The following is a 13,910-nucleotide window of genomic DNA, read 5'->3' as shown; positions in this document are numbered from 1 at the left end:
AACTGCTATGATGAACATATGACCCACTCTGGATGAATCATCTAATGTTGCCCACGGAATTATAAACGATCCCCCGCCCATCCGGTCATCATCAGATCATACGTAGATCATTCTAGAAGTACGTCCAGTTGAAATTTTTCATCTCGCGCCGATCGCTACCAAACTGTATTTCATCATCAATATAATGCATTTAGGGCTATAAATCACGTTCTGAAGAAAGCTGCAGAAAACGATAAAAACATACTTATACTTTAGACCATATTTTAGTATGAATATGTGAATGAAAAAGTTTAACGTTGCTACACCCTGAACAATACATATAGGACATTGAATGGGCCATAATAATGGCAATGTAGCAATAGAATTTAAAAAGTTATAGCCCTGCAAAGAAGGGGAACTTCTCCATAGACAAATAGAGCTGGCGAGGGATGGTAAATTATGAATTTAACCCATGGCGATCAAAGTGTTAACAATCATTTTCCATCACAGACCTAAAATCTAGTTTTGCTTAAATGCTTATATCTCTCTCTCTCTCTCTCTCTCTCTCTCTCTCTCTCTCTCTCTCTCTCTCTCTCTCTCTCTCTCTCTCTCTCACGCTCTTGCTCTCTTTCGCTCTCTCTCTCTTGCTCTCTCTCGCTCTCTCTCTCGCGCTCTCTCTCTTGCTCTCGCTCTCTCTCTCTTGCTCTCTCTCTTGCTCTCGCTCTCTCTCTCTCTCTCTCTCTCTCTCTCTCTCTCTCTCTCTCTCTCTCTCACGCTCTTGCTCTCTTTCGCTCTCTCTCTCTTGCTCTCTCTCGCTCTCTCTCTCGCGCTCTCTCTCTTGCTCTTGCTCTCTCTCTCTTGCTCTCTCTCTTGCTCTCGCTCTCTCTCTCTTGCTCTCTCTCTCGCTCTCTCGTGCGCTCTCGCGCGTTCTCTCTCTCTCTTGCTCTCTCTCTCTCTCGCTCTCTCTCTCTTGCTCTCTCTCTCGCTCTCTCGTGCGCTCTCGCGCGTTCTCTCTCTCTCGCACGCTCTCTCTGTCTCTCTCTCTCTCTCTCTCACTCTCACTCGGTGTGTTGCATCGTGCAGTTTGTGACGTGTGTACTAAGCTTATAGAGTTTGATTCAAATAAGGCAAAACTGCAAATCTGCATGTCGTGCTTGAAAAATTAACCTGGCTTTAAGCTTGTTTAGCAGGTTCCAGGGGTGTTTTATGCATTTTCCCTGTTACTGCCAGGTGTACGACTGTAAAGGTGCATTGCCACTAAGCCTCGGGCAGCGCTATTATTTAAGAATACGTTGACTGTATCAAATCAAATGTATTTATAAGGCCCGACAACACACGTCAATGTCCCCATGGGCCGTACACGTCCTCCCCAAACAAGTCAAGAAGAAACATCACATCAAATCAAGAACAAAACAAGAACACCACAAGGTCCAAAAAAAATAAAGAATCATGTATCATATGCCCAGCCTCGGGCAGCGCTATTATTTAAGAATACGTTGACTGTATGCCCAGCCTCGTGCAGCGCTATTGTAGCTGAGGGGCTACAAAACCCGGACTGTATTAAAGATTGTTTAGATTAAACCACTACTAAATATTATTACTTGCCAGACAGTACAGTTAGGTAAATATGGCAGACACTCAATTGACGGCACGGGGACAAGGATATCAAGTTTACAGTATTTTAATAGTAATATCAATATACAACTGAATTATTACGTTGCTCTTTAATAGTAGAATGATAGTAGAATGTCAGAGTATCAAAGTCAAGGGGAATGAATAATTCCTAGGTTAAGAATACTCGACCGGAGCTCTGCATGGAGTGAGAGAAGGCGATACAGGGCAAAGCGAGGGGGATAGCTGGAGACGATGATTTCCCCCATGGAGTTGTAAGCTCCAGAGGAATTGAAGAATAGTCGGATACTCCTGTGGTCACTGAAGAAAAGGGGGTCTCGTACGGATCCAGTCCTTGTAATCCAAGTGCCCGATGGCAGGGTTAATAGCTCTTAATCCAAAGCCCGATGGCAGGGATGGTAGCTAGCTAGCTTCGTTTGTACTAGAAGCTAGCCCGATGATGGTCTTCAGGGAGTAGTTAGATCCAAACGCCGATGGTCTTAACTATGCGCTTCTCCATGTTACTTCGCTTACACAAGTCACTATACTGCGCCAATAATGGTTCTACAATATTATGGTCGTATCTAAGTAGCTACTAGCTATCCGTAACGATACACCGCGGGTGGGTCTGTGTACAACGGTACCGAATGTATTACAATCTCGCTCGGCTGCTTCTCCTGTTCTGCTACTGCCGACTCATTACTTCCACTGCTCACATGTTCACTCGTTCTGCTGTTAGGTTAGGTTACTTCTCGTTTCTCTGCTTTCACTTCCCACGGCTGCTTGCGCCTTCTACAATATATATACTCAGAGTGATTTCTAGAGCGCAACCGAATTACTTGTCCGGAATCAGCTGATCCATACCTGCTTCCATTCATTTGTGCTGAGCTAGGCTAGCTTGCAGCCGGATAGCTTTCTACTGAACGCGCAGAGAGGAAACTGGCATCTATATTCTTGTCACATATTCTTGGTTTCATAGTAGAAAGGCTCGTCCCCCCCCCCCCCCCCCCCCCAAATATGTTTTTGCTGAGTGGGAGAATGGGAATTGGACTTGAACATTGTCCCTCCTGATAAGAAGATAAAGTTATAGGACAGTGTAACTGAGGGGTACAATTCCCTGACTGTATTACTAGATATGATACTTACTACCACTACCTTTGTACTTAATATTCGGCCACCCAGTACTCGGCATAAATATATTATGATGAACACTGTCACGTAGATGAAACGGATCCAACACAAATGTACGAATTAGAAATAGGTCTTTATTTCTACACAGCGATGGTGTGTAGAGCAAGCACTTAATCAAATCAATCACATTTATGAATGGGAATTAGTATGCACTTTTATGGCAAGAGTATTCGTCGGTATATCAATAGAGAATGTCCAATCTCTGAAGGCGCAGGTGGTACATATACGACCTGGAATAGTTTAAGGAATAACAGCAATGATACTTTAATGATTATAGACTGGATACACTAGGGGGGGTTAATCCGGTCGCTTGTAAGCCGACAGGAGTAGGAAGGGGGGGGGGGGTAGAGTCCGGCTGCCTCATCCGGCCAAGGGTATCCCAGGTGAACCCACTGTAGTGCCGTTCAATGCGCCGGCGATCCTTGGACCACAGATGAAAGCAGGTGGACTCTCTGTGAGCCGGCTCTCTCCGGTCCACGGGGGAGAGACGTGAAGCGACCTCGTCTTGCAGAGCGTCTCCTCACCTTGCGTCCTCTCCAGGGGGGGGGGTTCCAACACACGGCAGTGTCGGGGGTCTTTATCCATGGAATAATCAACGTATACAAAGCATAATCCGTGCCTGGGAAGGCGGGCTGTCGTCGGTAGAATAATCCGGTATACAGGTCCACTCGCTCGTCGGCTCTGGGGCTCCTCGGGTGCAATCTCACATGGGGTCGATCATCCTGGATAAACAGCCAGTTTTCTGCCCGAAACGATGGGGTGCTGACTACGGTAGTATTCTCACCGCACGAAGCACTATATATTAACAGACTATTATTAGCTTAATAGACTACGTCCAACTCGACGATATAGTGCCAAATATGACTATTCAAATATTAATATACACGATGTCTCAATACCGATGGTAGGCCGAACTTGGCCTTACTCCCACACGTGGCGTCGCGGGGAGGCTTTACGTCTGTCACTCTATTGGAGGGTAAGAAACTGGACTGAAAAGGAAGTCCTACTTTAGTAGCGCAGTATATATACGCACTATGAACAAATAGTCCCATTAGTGGTGCGGTAGCCAGATTCCTACGCGGAACTAGGACTTGTTCGTACATGTTGAGCGGTACGTTTGAACTGGGTCTGGGGGGTATGGCAGCCTGGCACCAAGGTCTCGACCAATAGTAGAATGGAGACTATTATGGGATGTTCAGTAGGCTAGAATGGATATTCAATGCATATTGTACAAGGAATATACAAGGGATATCAGGGAATATTAGAGAATATACAAATACAATTAAATATATATATATAAATAAATATATATATTCGGTTTAATCTGGCCCTTCACAACAGCCACCCCCTGATTGGTCCCAGACCTAATCAGTTAAGCAGAGACAGATTAATCGCGTTGTCTATTTACACATAAGGGTTTGCTGTAGGGGTCAGTCAACTTCACAAAGTCATAGGGTTATAGGGTCATGGTCATCATCGATTGTGTCTGGGAGTCGGGGCAGTTCTATGAGCCTCGCCACGGGACGGGTGTAAGTGCGACCCTGGACAAGCACTTCAGCTACTCGGACCTTGCCGTCGGCACCGGTGATCACTTTGCTTACGCGGCCGGCCGGCCACATAGCTCTGGGCAGTGATTGATCAATAATCATGACGACTGTTCCTTCTGTCAAATTGTCTCTCTCCTTTACCCACTTCTGGCGGGTCTGTAGAGACGGTAGGTAGTGCAGTAGGAAACTGCTCCAAAACTTGTCGGCTAATACTTGGCTGTACCTCCACATTCGTCGGCCGTTCGCTTCTTCAGGCCGGTACATTGTCTGGGGTAACGCAGGATCTAGCCGCCCCATCAGGAGTGTGTTGGGGGTAACTGGGTCGATATCCGCCACATCACTGGAGACATATCCGAGGGGCTTCGAGTTAAGTACTCCCTCAATCTCCGTGAGGACTGTCATTAGGACTTCTTCCGCCACAGTCTGGGCCCCAAGTACTGCGTACAGGGCTGTCTTTATGGAGCGCACTTCTCGTTCCCAAGTGCCACCGAAGTGGGGTGCGTTTGGGGGGTTGAATTGGAAATCAACCTGTGCTGGAGCGAGGTGGGTCTTAAGTTCTGGGCCCATAGCTTGGAAGCTCTCTCTCAGCTCTCTTTCGCCGCCTTTGAAGTTTGTCCCATGATCGGACAATAGGGTAGACGGTCTTCCTTTCCGTGATGTGAATCTACGGAAGGCCATAAGGAATGAGTCTGTGCTCATGGTCGGGAGAAGCTCGATGTGTATCGCTCTGGTGGTCATGCATTTGAATACAATACCCCACCGCTTCTCGGTTCCTCTTCCTTTCTTTATGTGCAGCGGGCCAAAGCAGTCCATACCCGTTGAGTGGAATGGCTTGTCACCGATTCGGAGGCGACATGGAGGAAGGTCAGCCATCCTTGGTATGCGGGGCTGCGCGCGCCACTTGCGGCAGTCTAGACATGTTCGCTGGAAGCGTCGTACCGCCTCTCTTCCTTGTAGGATCCAGTAACGACGTCTGATTTCCGCGAAGACTCTTTCTGCTCCTGCGTGATGTACATCCTCATCGTATTTCTTTATAATCAGCTCTGTGACCTTGTGTCGGCTGTTCAATACGATCGGGTATTTAATGTCATCCGGTAGATTGGGGGCTCTGCGTAGGCGACCACCCACTCTGATGAGGGTATGAGCGTCGCTCTCGGGGGCCAGATGAATTAATCTGCTGTCGGATGGGACGGGCTTTCCTCCCTGTAGACAGGCCAATTCATCGGGGAACGAGTCTCTCTGGGCTCGCTGCAGTAGAAGCAATTCTGCTTCCTCGTAGTTAGCTGCTGACATTTCAGCGGGGGACTTACACTCCGGGTGGTGCCGCAGGAATGTCCTTTGTTGTGCACTCTCTATGGACGTGCAATCGTCTATGTTAGGGTCGGTGGAGGCTACGGTGCTCAATCCACAGAACACAGACTTCTTATTTTCCACCTCCTCTGGACTTGCTTCCCTCGGGATAGGCATGGGCCACTGTCCTTCCGGGAGTCTTAGGAATGCGGGGCCGTCACTGTAAGCATTGTGACGGGTGAGGTCATCTAGGGGCATTCCCCGGGTGATGACGTCAGCTGGGTTCTGTTTTGTATCAACGTAGCGCCACTCTGTTTCTCCGGTTAACTCTTCGGTTAAGTCTTGAATCTCGGTGACTCTGACTCCCACGAAGACTTTGTACTTGCATGAGTCCGATTTGATCCAGGCGAGTACTGTCGTGGAATCTGACCACAGGATTGTTCTAGACACCGGTATGGTGAGCTCACGTTGGATGAGCGTGGCTAGGTGCGCTCCGGCTAGGGCTGCGCAGAGCTCTAGGCGTGGGATAGATTGTTGCTTGCGTGGGGCTATTCTCGAGCGGGCGAGGACAAATGCTGTGTAGATCTCTCCCCCCTTTTCTTGGGCCCGCAAGTAGGCTACTGATCCGTATGCGACCTCTGAGGCGTCACTGAAGACGTGTAAGTCCATTTTACATGTCTCTGGCCTCACCGTGGGTGGGAAGTAGCTTCGGCGCATATTAACGCCTGGGAGTGAGTGGAGCTCCATCTCCCACTCTCTCCAGGTGGATGCAAGGTGTGCGGGAATGGGGTCGTCCCAGCCCTGGTCCTTGTCCCACAATGCTCGTACAATCATTTTTGCCCTGGTGGTGTACGGTAGAATACATCCTAGCGGGTCATATTGTCGGGCGAGTGTTGTGTACACACTCCGTCTGGTGGTCGGCGCCGCCGCCGGCCTTCCCTGCGCCGTAGTCAGGGGCTTGTGTCTGTAGTGAAGCGAATCTGTTTTGAATCGCCACACCAATCCCAGGGTCATCTCCTGGGCTTCTCCCGGGATTGTAGCCATCCAGGTCTCGCTGCTGGCTGCCTTGTCCTCGGAGGAGAGGCTGCGCAGTACTTGCGGATCGCTGCTGGCCCACTGCCTGAGATCAAAGCCGCCTTTGATCAATGAGGCGCAGAGTTTAATCAGGAGAGCCTCGGCTTCTTCCTGGGTTGAAAGGCTTTGTAGACAGTTGTCTACGTAGAAGCTGTTCTTTACGCTGTGTCGGACCTCTTCGTCCGCTGCGGGGTCCTCTGCTACATGTTTCTGTAGTGCAAATGTAGCACAGCAGGGGCTGCACGTCGTTCCGAAGGGGAGGACTTCCCATTGGTAGATGGCTGGGTGCTCATCTCCTGGCTTCTCTCTCCATAGGAACCGTAACAGGGGCTTGTCCTCCTCTACTAATCTCACCTGCAGGAACATTCCTTTAATGTCCCCGCTGATGGCCACCTTTTCCTGGCGGAAGCGGAGTAGAACGCAGAGTAGGGAGGGGCCGAGTGTGGGACCGGGCAGTAACTCTTTATTCAGATTTTGGGATCCGATCTGGTAGCTGCAGTTAAATACTATGCGGTCTTTACCGTTGTGATGGACCTTGTGGTGAGGCACGTACCACGATTCAGTGGTCTGGTCAGCCTCTTTTATGTCCATCTTTGTGACGTGTCCCGCTGTGATGAGCTTCTCAATCTCAGCGCGGTATACACTCTCTTGGGCGGGGTTCTTGGCTAAGCGCCGCTCCGTGTTCAGCAGGTACCGTTCTGTGGCGTCTGTCTTGGCGTGGAAAGTAGGCATTCCTTCTCGCCGCAGGAGTGGCGTGGCGTATCTCAACACGCCGTTGACCGGGACTCTCTTGGTCCCTGTCTCGAGGAGGTGAATGGCGTAAATGTCATCTTTAGAGCGAATGTCTTTCTTTCCGTTCTTAAAGGGCATTTGTTCCAAGGTTCATAGCCGCTCTACGTGTTGCAGGAGTGCGGTTTCTCCCTCCGTGACTCGGGAGTGGAGACATCTAGTGGCTGTACTTCGGTTGAGAGATTTGGCGAGCGGGCCTTGGAGAGTCCATCCCAAACGGGTCTCGACTGCTGCATGACAGCCTCGGGGTCCGGTATGAACCCGGTCTATCGGGACAATGAGGTCTGCATGGTCGGAGCCTATCAACAGGGTCGGCATAGCATTGTCTATGAGCGGGATCGGTAACTTGCGCAGATGTGCATATTTCTCCATCAGCTTGGCGACGGGGTATGTGTACCGCGACAGTCCTATTTCTTGGCTGGTGAAAGCGTCTGTAATCTGGTACCGTCGCTCAGGCTGGCCGCTTGCTGCGATAGAGAATGAGACATTCTCGCCCTTTATCGTCTTCAAATCTCGTCTTATTGTCCGAATTGTCATTTGGGTTTCGCTTCCCCGCAGCCCTAGCTGGGCCGCAGCGGAGGCGAGCAGAAGGGTCTTCTCTGACCCGTCATCGAGGACGGCGTAAGTGTCCAGGACTTTATTCTGGTAGCTTAGTGTCACACGCACTACTTTTAGGAGTACTCGGGCTCCACTGCTGCTGGCGGGATCGATGTACATGACGCTCGCTTTGCTGCTGGATGGTGCGGGTGAAGGGCGCCGTCTGTTACTGTCGTGAAGTATGTCCAGATGGGCTCCATCGCACTTGGTGCACCTTTTCTTTAAGCGGCATTCGGCTGCCATGTGTGAGCGCGCACAGCGAAAACAGCGCTTGTTGGACTTTATCCATTGACTTGCTTCCTCCGCGTTCAGCTTGGGGAAGGAGTCACATTGCGCTAGCCAGTGTTCTTTCTCACAGTAGGGGCACACTATCTTCCACTTCTCCGTTCTGGAGGGGGTACTGTGGCTCCTGCTGCTCGGTACTGACTCCGATTGGTGCATCACAGTCACCGATCTTCTTCCATCATTTAGTCGTCTGGTTCCTTCTCTGGAGCCAGGGGTGCTCCGTCCGAATGTATCTAGCCGTAGGCTGCTGACTTCTCTCGCCAGGAAGTCTGCTAGATCGAGGAGGTTCGGTTCGGGGCCATTCGGGTCTCGGTGGTCTCTCTGCCGCCTAAAACGCTCCTGTCGAGCGGGCGGCAGCTTCTCCAAGATCCTTTCCACATTTGAGTTGGCGTAAAGTTCATGCCTCCCCTTCTCTCTCTGCGCTCCCAACATCCCTACCAGGGACTGCACGCTGATGGACAGGTCGTCCAGTGCTCGATTGTCTATTGCTGGGGGTAAGCGGTCGATGTGTCGGATCTCCTGGATCACGTAATCCCATATGCGCCCATACCTCTGGTCCAATGCTACCAGCGCTGCTGTGTATGGGGTGGTGGAAGTCGCGTAGGCGAGCACTATATTATGTGCGCGGGGTACCTTTAAGTGCTTCAGTAGGATGGCGTATTTATGGCGTTCATCCAATACATCCACCAACATGGTCTCCAGACACATGCGGAGTTCTGTATACTGGGCCCGGTTCTCTTGGGTGAAGTCGGGTACCATAGGCATGCCAATGTATGACGCTGACTGTGGATACATCGGCGAGCGTTGGGGGAGAGGCCTCCTAGGCGAGTCTCCTCCCGCTCCTTGGTATGGGCTGGTACCGGCAGTGTACCATGGCCCGCTTGTCCAGGTGCTGTTCCTCGGTGCGGGTCGTGCGTCGTGCTCACCCGGGTATAGAGTCGGGGGTCTGTAGCGCAGCTCCGCGGGAGTATAGCCTGGGCTGTACCGGACCTCCTGGTCCGGTAGAGTACTGTGCTGTCGTCGGGCGTGGTTCTCCTCCTCTTCCTCTTCGTCTTCAGTTAGGTCATCCAGTGCTTGTAGTCTCTGGTTTAGCCTCTCCACAGGATATGCTGCTCCTTCCCGGTTGCTAGGTCTCGCTTGGACCGGTGGGGGGAGGTGGTCTGTGGGGGGTATAGACCTCGTCTGTTGGTCAAGTTCAGGGTTGTTTACTCGGCTAGGGGATGCCGCCCTGGAGGTGTGTCTAGACGAGTTCCTGGAGCCTCTGGCGGAGGGAGAGGGTGTTGTCCGTCTGATCAGCTGTTCTATTAGTTGCGCTTGCTGTCTGTCGCGCTCTGCGTCCCGTAGAGCACCAGCAGCTGCTCGCTGGCTGTCTGCTCGGTCTCGGGCCACATTCTCTTCCCTCTGAATGCGTCTTATTTCTAGACGTATATGCTCTTCTTCGCTCCGCTGCTGGATCTGCAGTCGGTCGCGTTCAGCAGCGGCGTTCAGGCTGATGAGGAAGGCCTGCTGTAGGGTCCTCTCTGCCTCGCTGGGAGAAGGCGGTTGTATAGGGGAGCCTTCCCTCGGGGTACTCCTTGCGGAGCCTTGGAGCTCTATCTCCACGGTGCTCTCCCCGTCTTCTTCCGTGCCGAGTTCTCTCTCTGTAGCGTTGTATTCCTCCCGGGACTCATCGGGGACTACTTCTTCAGTACTGGCGGGGTGTGAAGTCATGTCTGGTTCCCACTGGTCCCCACCGTGAACTTGGTCAGTTACATTAGAGCCCGTAGGGGCCTCTATGGTCGGGGTAGTCTGGGCGTTGGGGTTAGACATACTTTTACTTTCTAGTTTTACCGCGTTTACTGTTAGTAGAAGACTAGGTTGTTGACTGACAGCGTAAGCCTCTAAGTACTGAGGGAGCCGTCGTTCGCGCTGCGGGCGTTGGTTAGGAGGATCGTTTCGTGGAGTGTTCATCATAGGCCATTTCAATATTAATAACACTATATTAATATTACACTAATTACCCTCCGGCTCGAAGGACCAATTGTAACTGAGGGGTACAATTCCCTGACTGTATTACTAGATATGATACTTACTACCACTACCTTTGTACTTAATATTCGGCCACCCAGTACTCGGCATAAATATATTATGATGAACACTGTCACGTAGATGAAACGGATCCAACACAAATGTACGAATTAGAAATAGGTCTTTATTTCTACACAGCGATGGTGTGTAGAGCAAGCACTTAATCAAATCAATCACATTTATGAATGGGAATTAGTATGCACTTTTATGGCAAGAGTATTCGTCGGTATATCAATAGAGAATGTCCAATCTCTGAAGGCGCAGGTGGTACATATACGACCTGGAATAGTTTAAGGAATAACAGCAATGATACTTTAATGATTATAGACTGGATACACTAGGGGGGGTTAATCCGGTCGCTTGTAAGCCGACAGGAGTAGGAAGGGGGGGGGGGGGGGGTAGAGTCCGGCTGCCTCATCCGGCCAAGGGTATCCCAGGTGAACCCACTGTAGTGCCGTTCAATGCGCCGGCGATCCTTGGACCACAGATGAAAGCAGGTGGACTCTCTGTGAGCCGGCTCTCTCCGGTCCACGGGGGAGAGACGTGAAGCGACCTCGTCTTGCAGAGCGTCTCCTCACCTTGCGTCCTCTCCAGGGGGGGGGGTTCCAACACACGGCAGTGTCGGGGGTCTTTATCCATGGAATAATCAACGTATACAAAGCATAATCCGTGCCTGGGAAGGCGGGCTGTCGTCGGTAGAATAATCCGGTATACAGGTCCACTCGCTCGTCGGCTCTGGGGCTCCTCGGGTGCAATCTCACATGGGGTCGATCATCCTGGATAAACAGCCAGTTTTCTGCCCGAAACGATGGGGTGCTGACTACGGTAGTATTCTCACCGCACGAAGCACTATATATTAACAGACTATTATTAGCTTAATAGACTACGTCCAACTCGACGATATAGTGCCAAATATGACTATTCAAATATTAATATACACGATGTCTCAATACCGATGGTAGGCCGAACTTGGCCTTACTCCCACACGTGGCGTCGCGGGGAGGCTTTACGTCTGTCACTCTATTGGAGGGTAAGAAACTGGACTGAAAAAGGAAGTCCTACTTTAGTAGCGCAGTATATATACGCACTATGAACAAATAGTACCGTTAGTGGTGCGGTAGCCAGATTCCTACGCGGAACTAGGACTTGTTCGTACATGTTGAGCGGTACGTTTGAACTGGGTCTGGGGGGTATGGCAGCCTGGCACCAAGGTCTCTACCAATAGTAGAATGGAGACTATTATGGGATGTTCAGTAGGCTAGAATGGATATTCAATGCATATTGTACAAGGAATATACAAGGGATATCAGGGAATATTAGAGAATATACAAATACAATTAAATATATATATAAATAAATATATATATTCGGTTTAATCTGGCCCTTCACAACAGACAGTATGAGCTTAGTTTTGCCATTACTGTTACTGATTCACACCACATACTTTCTATCGTTTCAACCAGCAAAGCGACGCTACAGAAAGAGGAAACTTACCATTCCACCCCCTGAGGCGGTGAAAGACACCCCCACTCCCGGTAAGAGAAGATGAAATCTGGTTCACAAGAATTACCATAATAATAATAATAATAATAATAATAATAATAATAATAATAATAATAATGCTAATAACCATAGCTGTTTAAATGATTCCAACACTCGTCTTGCAATACAGGGAAGAGGCGTTATACGAAGAGGAAAGTCAGCCTTCCTGCTGCAGAGGGAACGACTGACAGTACGGTTCCATCTGGTAAGAATGATCAAACGGACTTCCGGTTTTGAGATGGGTGGATAGGAGACCACTGAAAGAGCTCCCGGTCAAAGAACAAATAGAGCTGGCGAGGGATGGTAAATTATGAATTTAACCCATGGCGATCAAAGTGTTAACAATCATTTTCCATCACAGACCTAAAATCTAGTTTTGCTTACATGCTTATCTCTCTCTCTCTCTCTCTCTCTCTCTCTCTCTCTCTCTCTCTCACGCTCTTGCTCTCTTTCGCTCTCTCTCTCTTGCTCTCTCTCGCTCTCTCTCGCGCTCTCTCTCTTGCTCTCGCTCTCTCTCTCTTGCTCTCTCTCTTGCTCTCGCTCTCTCTCTCTTGCTCTCTCTCTCGCTCTCTCGTGCGCTCTCGCGCGTTCTCTCTCTCTCTTGCTCTCTCTCTCTCGCTCTCTCTCTCTTGCTCTCTCTCTCGCTCTCTCGTGCGCTCTCGCGCGTTCTCTCTCTCTCGCACGCTCTCTCTGTCTCTCTCTCTCTCTCTCTCTCACTCTCACTCGGTGTGTTGCATCGTGCAGTTTGTGACGTGTGTACTAAGCTTATAGAGTTTGATTCAAATAAGGCAAAACTGCAAATCTGCATGTCGTGCTTGAAAAATTAACCTGGCTTTAAGCTTGTTTAGCAGGTTCCAGGGGTGTTTTATGCATTTTCCCTGTTACTGCCAGGTGTACGACTGTAAAGGTGCATTGCCACTAAGCCTCGGGCAGCGCTATTATTTAAGAATACGTTGACTGTATCAAATCAAATGTATTTATAAGGCCCGACAACACACGTCAATGTCCCCATGGGCCGTACACGTCCTCCCCAAACAAGTCAAGAAGAAACATCACATCAAATCAAGAACAAAACAAGAACACCACAAGGCCCAAAAAAAATAAAGAATCATGTATCATATGCCCAGCCTCGGGCAGCGCTATTATTTAAGAATACGTTGACTGTATGCCCAGCCTCGTGCAGCGCTATTGTAGCTGAGGGGCTACAAAACCCGGACTGTATTAAAGATTGTTTAGATTAAACCACTACTAAATATTATTACTTGCCAGACAGTACAGTTAGGTAAATATGGCAGACACTCAATTGACGGCACGGGGACAAGGATATCAAGTTTACAGTATTTTAATAGTAATATCAATATACAACTGAATTATTACGTTGCTCTTTAATAGTAGAATGATAGTAGAATGTCAGAGTATCAAAGTCAAGGGGAATGAATAATTCCTAGGTTAAGAATACTCGACCGGAGCTCTGCATGGAGTGAGAGAAGGCGATACAGGGCAAAGCGAGGGGGATAGCTGGAGACGATGATTTCCCCCATGGAGTTGTAAGCTCCAGAGGAATTGAAGAATAGTCGGATACTCCTGTGGTCACTGAAGAAAAGGGGGTCTCGTACGGATCCAGTCCTTGTAATCCAAGTGCCCGATGGCAGGGTTAATAGCTCTTAATCCAAAGCCCGATGGCAGGGATGGTAGCTAGCTAGCTTCGTTTGTACTAGAAGCTAGCCCGATGATGGTCTTCAGGGAGTAGTTAGATCCAAACGCCGATGGTCTTAACTATGCGCTTCTCCACGTTACTTCGCTTACACAAGTCACTATACTGCGCCAATAATGGTTCTACAATATTATGGTCGTATCTAAGTAGCTACTAGCTATCCGTAACGATACACCGCGGGTGGGTCTGTGTACAACGGTACCGAACGTATTACAATCTCGCTC

The 13,910-nt window shown here is 49.6% G+C and overlaps 1 protein-coding gene across 1 annotated transcript in view; it reads left to right on the top strand.

Moving 5' to 3' along the window:
* Positions 1–13,910, top strand: part of LOC311243900 (uncharacterized protein) — an 89,133-nt gene that overhangs the window by 65,771 nt on the left and 9,452 nt on the right. Inside the window, exons 11-12 of the mRNA XM_084333282.1 lie at positions 11,894–11,965; positions 12,103–12,177. Coding sequence (XP_084189408.1) covers positions 11,894–11,965; positions 12,103–12,177 — 147 coding nt within the window. The remainder of the gene's footprint in view (positions 1–11,893; positions 11,966–12,102; positions 12,178–13,910) is intronic.

Source organism: Notolepis coatsorum, assembly GCF_963971535.1.
Source record: "Notolepis coatsorum genome assembly, chromosome: 17".
Taxonomy (NCBI): domain Eukaryota; kingdom Metazoa; phylum Chordata; class Actinopteri; order Aulopiformes; family Paralepididae; genus Notolepis; species Notolepis coatsorum.
This window is presented reverse-complemented; position numbering and strand designations above follow the sequence as displayed.